The sequence below is a fragment of the Gymnoscopelus braueri genome (assembly GCF_963280865.1).
Source record: "Gymnoscopelus braueri genome assembly, chromosome: 15".
In the NCBI taxonomy this organism is placed as follows: Eukaryota; Metazoa; Chordata; class Actinopteri; order Myctophiformes; family Myctophidae; genus Gymnoscopelus; species Gymnoscopelus braueri.
In genome coordinates this window covers 15,215,977-15,227,423 of record NC_137620.1, presented here as the reverse complement: position 1 = coordinate 15,227,423, position 11,447 = coordinate 15,215,977, and the positions used below count along the sequence as shown (strand labels likewise).

General features: G+C 40.5%; 1 protein-coding gene across 2 annotated transcripts in view; it reads right to left on the bottom strand.

Moving 5' to 3' along the window:
- Positions 1-6,416: 6,416 nt before the first annotated feature.
- The window catches only part of shroom4 (shroom family member 4), a 92,989-nt gene continuing 87,958 nt past the window's right edge, over positions 6,417-11,447 (bottom strand). For both annotated transcript variants that reach the window (XM_080452136.1, XM_080452137.1), the window contains 2 exons: positions 11,155-11,297; positions 6,417-10,153 (listed from right to left, as the gene is read on the bottom strand). In XM_080452136.1, coding sequence (XP_080308262.1) covers positions 9,997-10,153; positions 11,155-11,297 — 300 coding nt within the window. In that variant the 3' untranslated portion in view covers positions 6,417-9,996. The remainder of the gene's footprint in view (positions 10,154-11,154; positions 11,298-11,447) is intronic.

Here is an 11,447-nt window from a genome sequence, read left to right as displayed (position 1 = left end):
TACAATTATCCTGCGCTGTGATTGGCCAATCACAGTCTATTCAGGACTGTGATTGGCCAGTGTCACATGACACATGTGCATAGCCCTATATAAGAAACCATAACTTGAAAAAAAACATGAATTGGTTTTTTTCAAGTTATGGTTTCGTCCATCATAAAGAGTGTTTCAATAAATGTATTTATTATTTGTACATGATTGGTTGACTCCATTCAGTATTGTGATTAGCTAGCAAGACACCGCCCACTTCACACAGGGTGTGATTTTTTAAAATCTTATCTCATTTTCTTATTTTATTTCATCACAGTACAGTATTATCCAATTGCTGTACTGTAGCCAAATGATGCAATTGCTGTTGTTGAACGACTGTTGCTGTAATTGCTGTTATCACAGTCTTGCGGAACATGACACAGACGCACTAACATTTGTTTGCTTGTTCCTGAATGAGTGAGTGACAAATAAACCCCTCTTGATTCTCTTGATTCATTAATTTTAGAACATTTTAGAGTATTAGAGAAAAACCTGTCCCTGCCACATTGACACCTGAAATGGCTCTTTGGTGTCACCTAGTGGCCTTTTATAGACACGACTTGTAGCAATGACAAAACTGCAGTGGAGAAAAGTCAAACAGGGCCCCTAGGCTTACATTATTCTTAAATTAAGCGTGCGTGCGTGAGTGTTATTCAGTGGTGGAAAAAGTAGGCCTACTCCCATTTTTGCTTACTCATTATGCAGAATGTCCCATTGCACAAGTTTTCACAAGTTTTCAAATAAATCTTTTGAAATAGCAGAGAAATGTATGTAGGGCTGAAGTAAAAGTATAAGTACTGAAAATTGGAAATACTCCAGTAAAGTAAAAAATACCTCAAAACTGTACTCAGGTACAGTACTTGAGTACATTTACTTAGTTACTTTACACCACTGATTTTATTACCTAGCACAGCAGGGGGTCCTGGTTTGTGTCTGCAGCTTTGATTAATCATCTACTCCCCCCTTTTTCTCTCATTCCTTCACTTTGCTTTCAGCCCCCTCGTTCCTCCACTCCACTGTCCTTCTGCCTGGTGGCCAACATCAATATCTGCTCTCCTATACCTCCCATGTTCTGTGGAAGGTCTCTGTTTCCACTCACTGTTTCTCCAGCCATTGGCTTTATTTGTCTTTCGTTCAATCGTTCATCAAGACAATTTACATGTTAGAGCTGTCAACACCACCATGCTCTATAGTCCAGGCCCAACCTAGACCCAACCTTGGCTCTGGGAAGGTGGCCTTTTGCCTCATCCAGTAGGTAAGACAGACAGACAGACAGACAGACAGACAGACAGACAGACAGACAGACAGACAGACAGACAACAAGTATTATTATTTTTTACTTAAGTAAAAGTATCAATACTGCTATGTAGAAATACTCTGTTACAAGTAAAAGACCGGTAATCAAAACTTGCTTGAGTAAAAGTTCAAAAGTATTGGTGTCAAAATATACTTAAGTCTTAAGTACCAAAAGTAAAAGTACTCATTATGCAGAATGTCCGGTTTCACAAGTTTCCAAATGTATAAAAATCTTTTGAAAATAGCCGATCTACAAGCTCACAACACGTTCAGATTCTGCAACACCCACACCTTTCTACTCCAGCTCATTCTCTATCTCTCCATCTCCCCTTACAATTCACTGCACTCTTTTCTCACTGTCCTGGGTCACCTCTTCTTCTTCCCCACTTCTTCTCACGCATTAAATCCTTCTGTATTATTACACAACAACACAATCTTTTGTCCCCCCCCCCTCCCCCCCTCCCCCCTCTCCTTCCCTGTCGATTCTCTGTTTGTCCATCTCTCACATTCCCCCAAAATCTGTTTCATATTTGTGTTTGTTTGATTGATTGAATACTTAACAGTTTGCAAAAAGTACAGTGGCAGTTATACAATAATGCTAAAAGGATAACACAAAAAGGCCTGGGTGCTTCCATTGTGGCCCCATGTATTCAATTCATTAAGTGTTTCTTCAATTTTTTCATAATTTATTCTTTATTTTTATCACATTCTCTCCAATCTGGGAACGCTTTGAATTTGCTGCTGGCTGCTGAATCTGTCTTGAGAGATTACATTCGCTAACACACACGGCATTGTTTCTTTACACCCCATGTTATTTTTGTCTTTCTCACCTCTCTCTCTTTCTCCCTTTCTCTCTCTCTCTCTTTCTACCTCTCTCTCTCTCCTTCTCTCCTCCTCTCTCTCTGTCATACACACTTGCATGCCGTATACACAAAGACATGCATACATACAAAGTTTGCAAACACATACTTTAGATTAACCACTTTCTCCTTGGTGCCCATATCGTGGGGGCACACACACACACACACACACACACACACACACACACACACACACACACACACACACACACACACACACACACACACACACACACACACACACACACACACACACACACACACACACACACACACACACACACACACACACACACACACACACACACTGCCCTGCAATAGATCTGGGTCATCCAGAGGAATGCACTCCCTCACTCACTCCTTTGTCTAAAACTCAGATTCTTCACTTTTCTTTATGACAGCTGTTTTCTTTATTATACCCCCCCCCCCCCCCCCCCCTGTGATGAAATCCTGAAACGTCTCAGCATTCTTCACAGTCAGCAGTCATCTATAACGCTTTCCATCCTGCTTATAAATGACTCAGTTTTTGACCGGCTAAAACCCTTTAAAAGCTTTTTTGAGGGCCGGGGGTGTGGGAGGCAGGCAGGCAGGCAGCTAGGCCTGGTGGTTAAAAGACACTGTCACGTTACCAAAACATAGTGCGTTTGATCCTCGATAAACGATCACCCAACCACACAGGGGACAGGCCAGGGTAGCATATGGCTGCCCTGTGTGGTTAAAGAGGACACATGTTGTTAGGGTTGATCCCCGCAGCAACAGTCAATTTGTCTGTCACAGGTCATGTGTCTGGTCGAGGTGTCTAACCAATACCCTCTGCCCTGGCCCCTGGTGCACGCACCCCTGAATGTTCATTGAGTGTGCAAACGGAGTCACATAGATTTTGTGGCAAGTTGGACTGATGTCATATTTGTGTACATAGCAGGCAGACAGCAGGATGAAAGCAATTTTTTTAATCTTTGGATTACATCCAAACAGACAAGGCCCCACACGTCCCCATGCAGCAGGGTTCATCGCCATGCCGGCTTGTGGTGGACATTTTTGTAAAAAAAAAATGTGCCATACAAATATATACCAGAATCAGAGCTTGCCCTAAATGTATACCACTAGTGCTGTGGTCCTCAAAGTGGGTTGAGGGACCTTCAGGGTTGCTTGAAAGTGGCCCAAATGGACCATTACAGGTCTGTAACTTTGAGAGTGTACATTTGGTTCCATTTGTACGCTCTCAGAGTTATGGGAGTTTGAAAACCACTGTACTAGTCTAGTGGACTCCTAATGTGCCATAGTGTCATAGTAAATCAGTGTCATACATATTCTGAAGAAAACCTGGAGACTGATATTCAGTAATTGGGTCTTATGATAAAAATAAGAACATTAATATTTTATGTAAAAACAAAATCTAATATTTGTCTTGCCACGGATACATTTGTCCATGTATCTGGACATATTGATGACCCCTGGTCCCGTGATATTTGGTGCCCCCAGATGGGGGCCCGGATTCCAGGTCGGGAAACACTGCACTAAGCTACGGCCTCCCTCTGTGAGTCAGAGATGTACAGTACTTGCTGTATTGCTGTATGTACATGTAGAGTAGAGCAGTTGCTAGAAATTTGACACTGAAGCGAGATGTTACTGTGTATATCATAGTAGTGCTATCAATTCCATACCAGAGCATAGACCCATATCACTGGATGAGAAGCGGTAGTGTTGTATACATACTCTCACAACAAACTTTTCCTGTTAAAGGTAGGGTAAGTGATATTTTTTGGTTAAAACAAAAAGTATTTTGTTAAAAGGTTAAAATACTATATTCTGATAGTAATCATTGCTATAGACAGGGTCCCCACACATTTTTAGCAATGAATTTCCAAAACTTTTCCAAAACTTTTCCAGAATATTTAGCCCAATTTCCAGGCCTATATAACAATCATTCAGCGCAATAATGTGTCTCTTACTCCTATGTAGAATGCCCAAAGATAGGCAGTGTAGCAAAAATAAAGCATAGAATATAGAATAGTAAAATTTCATTAAAAATTTCGTGCAAAATTAGGGCATAGCTAAGCTCACTGGAAGACTCATTATGGCATCCGTATGACTTATTTTATTTAAATAATATATGCCATCACACAGCCCGTTCGGCGAAAAACTACTTATGTTACATATTTCGTGTAATGTTATACATGTTTATGAAAATGTTTTGTATTAACAAAATCAATAGCCAAAAACAATGCATAGCCAAATATTTTTCCAGGACCCTTGATAAATTCCAGGACCTTTGATCAATTCCCAAACTTTTCCAGTACTGGATTTTTTTTTTTTCAATTTCAAAATATTTCCAGGAATTTCATGACCGTGGGGACCCTGTATAGAGTGTTTTTTCAGTAACAGATGTCTCCCTGTCTCTCCAGCTATTTAATAAACAGAAAATACATTTTTCGGTAGGTGTCGAAATCTCAGCCAATCAGGAGAAAGTACCCATTTTTAAGCTTAATTTGTACAGTGTTCCAGTTCTAATTTTGCATGCTCATTTCTTAGTGTCATCACTTCCAATTTCACTTGTTTAATCTGTATCCTGATTGAGTTCTCTGTCCTGGTTGGATAAAATTGGAAATGAAACTGAAACTGAAACGAAAATGCATTTTCTGTTTAATAAAGAGGTGGAGAGACAAGGAGACTCATAATACTGAACAAACACTCTATAGCAATGAGTACTATCAGAATATAGAGCTATTTAACAATTATTTTAACCAACGCAAATCACTTACCCTACCTTTAATTGCCCCAAAAAAAATCACACGGGAGAGCTTTCCTGAGCACATACATACAGTACATTCCACTGTGTCTCTTTCGCACATCACTTTAATCAAGCTTTTGTCTTCTCAACTCAGCTGGCGGCTTCCTGTCTGATGTCAGCAGGGGCAACGCCAGCAGGGCCAGCGCCAGCATGGAGGCGCATGTCGTTTTGTGTTGTTGGTGGGCTTCAAGCAACAGGTGAGCTTGTAGATCTGCTATTCAAGAAAACTAGAGGTTCAGGTCGTTACGCGGCCCTCAGACCTACGTCGCAGATCTCTGTATCTGTCAGTCCTTGTCCCTTTTATGCCCATGTATGGAGATCCCGGATGTCATCAGTATATGCCCAAATAGGTGCATGGGCCCTTTTGTGCCCATATATGGAGCCAACTGATTTGATGGCGCCCGATGCCATGATGACACATTGAGGTTAGACAACACACTCCATATTTGGGCGTAGCTGCATTGGGAACTCCTTATATGGTTATGGCTGAGTCATGGTGAAATGAGCGTGACGACGTGGTCTGCCCGCCGGCTCTCCCTTTAAGCCAATTTTAATATAGGTTGAAAAACTAAATTCACCTAAAAGTTAACCTAGGGGTCGGGCCCTTCCAAAGACCTGCCATATAAATCTGAGGGGTCATGAGATGATTAATGGGAGTGGAAAGAAGAACAAAGCTCTGATAAGCAAATCTGTTTTCAGTTTTAGGCCTTCGTCTCTAAGCTTTGATTTGTGGTGAAATATTGGATCAATTGATCGTTTATGGAAATGAAACCATGCGAGACGTTATCATTATTGCTGGACCTGTTAACAGCTCCGATCTGTAGTGTGACCCCAAATGCACTGCTTTTATAAAACTTCAAAAGCTAAAAATAATTCATCTGTATGTGTTTTAAAGGCTTCAAAGCTGTTAAACGTACTGGAGTAGAAAGTATAACATTTCTCTCTGGAATGGAAGTATACCGTATAAAGTAGCATAACATGGAAATAATAAAAAGTATAAGGACCTCAAAATAGTACTTCTTAGTAAGTTCAGTACTTGGGAGTATATGTACTTAGTTACTTTTGTGAGTGCGCGTGCATGCACGCCCGTGCTTGAGACTATTAGTAATACCATACCACACTTAGACAACCCAGCCAAACCTCCTAAATGAGGGTGTTCAACTCTTCAACCCCACACAGACCACATCTCTCATCTAAACGACCTCTCCAGACCCATATAGAGGGTTCTCAATGCCTCCCGTCTCAGCGGGCACGCTCATTCTCTCCTCATCTGTCACCCGCCATTTGGTGTGTCGGCCATATTTACTTAACCGTTATATCGCAGTCAAACAACAGCTCCCCTCCTGAATGGGAGCACATAATCGCAATGGCCCCGTTGAAGTGGTGGCATAAAAAGGCCCCGTTCACTCGAATGGACATAAATCACAACACAAGGCATAAAGGGTAGTTTAAAATACTATTATTATTATTTATGGTACTTTGTCACCTCACAGGAGTGTTCTTTTTTTTGCATTTACAAGAAAAAAAAAGAAGGGGGGAAAAAAGGGTAAATGCCGTTACAAAAAGAACGAGAGAGGTTTTTGGAAATAACTCAAAATAACATGAAAAAACATATAAGGTAGAATTATACTCTTACTGGTCCCCCCAAGCCAGCGTTTTGTCAGCCAATAAGATTTACAGGCTGCTGTAAAAATGGCTGTTATAATACAAGAATATATAGAATATATACAATACTATTTTTTGTTTCTACAACATTATGACATACATGGACGTCTTGGTTTAAGCTCAATGTTGTCTCCAATATTTAAGGGAAAATACATCCAGGAATGAAGAGACTTGCCAAATATGGGAAAAACATTTCTCAAAACAATTACAATTGGAAAATCAATTGGTGAATACATTATTGACAAACCAGTTATTGTTGTGAGTGTGTGTGTGTTGTGTTCCATTAGCTACTGTTCTGCAGTCCTGTTTGTATTTTTTGTACATTACAGTCTACACACACTGTACAACAATTCAAACATTGTGATACAGTTCACCTACTGCTATTGCGCATTCCTTCACATACGGACCCTTCCAGACTTCATTATTACACACGGAGAAAGGCACAACCGTTCTTGTGTTTTAGGATTCCACTTAAAGCTAATAAATCTTTGGCAAAAGCAGCTAAGTCAGAAATCTTCAAGGCAACTCAGTGTAGAAACCAGATCCCATTCATTTACCGTGAAATCGAGGGCTGCAATTTCAGCGGTTGTTATTCAACTCAAATTACAAGCGTTGTGTCCTCCTAGAACATTCCTCAGAAACCTCATGTGTCCCAAATCATTTGGCGGAAGAGGCGTGATGGAAGATCTACTAGATATTTGAAACTGTAAGAACATAAAAAAAACTGTATATTCCTTTGTTAAAATATTGGTCACTAAATCAGTTCCTATGTGCGTTTAAGTCACAGAGCTTTTGTTAGTGTCATGGACGAACTTCAAAAAACTAAACAAAACTCAAACAACTATGAAATATAGACATTTCCATTGACATCCATGTGTGTTCCGGACGTTTTAAGACATATATTGAACAATACTTTTTTCTACTCATCCCATGCATCTGTTTCAACACACTCCAGTCACATGAACGGTTTTAGATATCAAATCAATATCACTATATACAAAACGTGTACTTTATAAACAACGGTGTCTTTCTATACATAACGGCGATACGTGACAAGAAATAATGACAGTCGGCTGGAGTGTCAAACTCCATACAGTAAAACATGTTACAGCTATAGACAGTACAGTTATATATAGACAACAACACCCAATACATGATATGGTGATATACTTGTAGCAGATGGAAAATATGTGTGTTACGGAATTCAGCCTTCATTGAATACAGACCACAGATGATGGTGATTTAGACTTGGTTGCTGGTGTCACGCACCGGATATAGCCCATTTACAACCTGAGCTTGTAGATCTGCTGTTTTTGTGTGCAACACGGCACACAACCAAGGATAAATCAGGCTTTAGAGACTGACTGGCAACGAGGGAAACACCACCCGGTCATGAATTTTACCCTTCGAGGAAAAAAACTAAAATCTATGGCCAAAAATATAGGTTTCAGAAGAAAAATATGGGCCGAAATAGCTTTTAACTCGACATACTGTATATCCATATATCCTAAAGATATTTTCAGGATCCAAAAGATATTTTTATCCCTCCCATCGCAATATGGTGGAGTGTCCCTCGTTGCCACTGACACGTTCTGTAGAATTCTGTAGAATATATCCCTGTAAAACTAATGTTTGCAGAGCACGGTTTTGAAATGCTATTGTGTGGTTCTCAACTGTTACTTTGTGTTTTGTTTGTTTGTATTCAGTTTATTAGTGTGAAGCACCCCAAAAAATGTAAAAAAAAAAAAGAAAAATCTCCAAGATTCCCTGAACCAGGAGACTTAAATACACTAAATAAATAAGTAGTGTCTCGGTGACACACACTTATCAGACTCATCGACAATAACATCATCAACATCTTTGGCAAAGTAGTGATACTGTGAGGTTACTATATAGTCAAGATAATTGGTGTAAGACTAGTGTGATATAAAGAGTTTACAGTGTGCCATTCACACATGATGTGAAACAGGTAGTGTGAGGAGCACAGTGTGGGCCTGTAGAGTTCATTGGATATTGGAGGGAGGATAGCATCAATGTTGCCACGGCTAGGAGTTAACCCATTAAGACCTGAGGCCCATTCTAAAAAAGGATTTCTAAATCTTTTTTTTTGTTTTTGTAAAAATATAAAAAATATAAAAAATATTTTGTTCCAGGGACTCCCAGAAGCAAAGATTTGAGTTACAAATGTTCGCTTTAAAAAAATTAAAATAAGATTTGCACAGAATTTCAAGATTTTTCAAAAATAGCAGATCAAGCAGGTCTTAATGGGTTAAAGGTGTTTTTGTAAAAGGAAAAAAAGGAAAGAAAACAAAAAAGTTCTGTATTCTGATAGTACTCATTGCTATAGAGTGTTTGTTCAGTAACAGGGGTCTCCCTGTCTCTCCAGCTTTTTAGTAAACAGAAAATATATTTTCAGGTTGGAATATCATTTTTCTTCCCCAAATAGGAGAGAGAGCCACACAAACATTAATTAGCTTCAATTGTATTGTGTTACAGTTACAAATTTGTCTACTCATTTGTTTGTGTCATCACTTCCATTTTCGCTTGACCCCTGTTACTGAACAAACACTCTATAACAATTGCTATAAGACAATAGAGCTATTTAGCACTTATTTTAACAAATACATATCACTTACAGCACCTTTAAAGGTTCAGTTCCTACTGGAGCAGCATGTATTATAAGCACCCATGGTGCTAAAAGCATGGACCGACGTAAATTAAATGACTAGTCTTTAACCACACATCATTCAGACCCTAAACGTGCTCTCAGCTTTCTCAAGCATTTCGCTGTCAAAGTGAAATGCGTTGCTGCTTGAATTATCATCACCTCTCAAACAGCTTGGCGAATGAAGCCATATTTCCTTCATTCTCCGGCCACTCCCCCTCCATCCATTCCTCTCTCCATCAGAAAAAAAAGAACCCTCCAGTCCATCCAGAACTACAAAAGACGACTCGCCGTGATGATTATGCTTGATCTTCCAGAACGGTTGTGATGAGAGCAAGCTCAACTACAGGCTCCACTTTGTCCAAAAGGTTAGGGAAGAACTGTTATTTTGCAGACTTCATACAGTTAACGGCTTAAACCCTATATACTTAGTTGACTAGAGTCCGCCAGGGCTCTATACTTTGTCCTTTCATCCCTCTGCACCAAATCTCTTTGCCGGAAATAGCCAATCGACAAGCTCACAACACATTATGAACTTGTAGATCCGCTATTTTCATCGTCACGTTCGCCCCCCAGCATAGGGACGCTAGAGTTTATTTGGTTAAAGCTGTGTGTGCAGAGGGGACTCTGTGGGACGTCTTGTCTTCTAGAGGTGACGCGGCGCTGACGTGACTTCCTCTCTCTGCTTTTCTCTAATAGTGTCCATAGCTCATGGACATCCCCATGCCCATCCCCAGCCCCAGACCAAGGCTCTCCCTCAGCCCTCGGAGCTGCTCCTCTCCCAGTCTGATCTTGTCCTCCAGTTGCTTCTGTTCCACCAGCAGAGCGGCCTTCATCTTCACAAAGTGGCTGGAAGAGAGACCATGGAGTTAATAAACGCATGCTGAACCTATGTTGAAATCTATCTTAGTCAATCAAGTCGGACAACTCTTCAAATGCAACAGAGTCTAAAACTGTGCCTCATAAAAGTTGTGACAGGAAGCTGTTCACAAAAATACATTTTTAAATATCTTTAATTATATTTTTGAATTTCCATTTCTGCTAAGCAGCTAGCTAGATGAGCTTTTGTAATTTTGAATTACAGTAGGACTTTTTTATGCGACTGCAAAGGTGAAACGGAAGTGTGTGTTTGTTTGTGTGTGTGTGGGTGGATACACTACAGACCGTTAAGCAGAAGCATTTGAACATTGTGTGAGCCACCAGTTTTTAGAGAGATTACGCGATATCTAACGTATGTGTGTGTCTTTGTGTATGCGCTGTAGGCTATGGCACGGCTGGTATGGTTTCATTTAATCATTAATCATTTTATGTTCTGTTCTGCCCAGCCCTACAACGTCACTGCCTTTCTTCTTTTATTCTCTCTCTCTCTCCCCCGCATTCCTTCCCAGTTCGACCACAGCGTTCTACAATGGGCCACATTGAGCAATCAACATTCCGGTCCTTTTTAACTAGCTGACCTTCATCATCAATCTATAGCAATCTACCCAGTATAAATAAAGCTCAAGTAGAAAAATAAAATAAAATAACAAATGTGCATGTTCATCATCTACGAGTAGTCTGAATGTCTAGATTGTGGGCCAGTAGCCTGCCTACAGTCTGCTCTCTGTATAACTACAACTATAATACTCTATCCTACACTAAAACTCTACAGCAGTGGTTCTCAAAGTGGGTCCAGGGACCCCCAGGGGTCCTTGAGGGGGTTTCAAATCCAAAGGGACCCTTTACAGGTCTGTAACTCTGAGAGTGTACCAAATGGAACACTCTCAGAGTCATGGGGGTCCTTGAAATTAAAACGTTTTGAGAGCCACTAATCTATCCGATGCTATAACTGGACAGTATCATTTATGTACCTGTAGTCTCTGTGTTGTTCAGGAGTCAGACAGTGGGCCAGCACGCGGCCTACAGCCTGCTCTCTGCGGTCCACATGATCCTTCAGGTCCTGGGCCTCGGACAGCTGTCTCATCAGCTGACGCTTCTTCTCCAGCAGAGGGAGCTAGAGGGCAGAGAGAGGGACAGATGGAGAGTGTTACAGCAGGAAGAGACGGGGAAACCAAAGTGAGTTGATGTTTTATGTCAACGCACTTAAACAATGTTACTGTTTGGATGTTATGTATTACTTCATTGCTTTCCTTTTCTTTTCTTT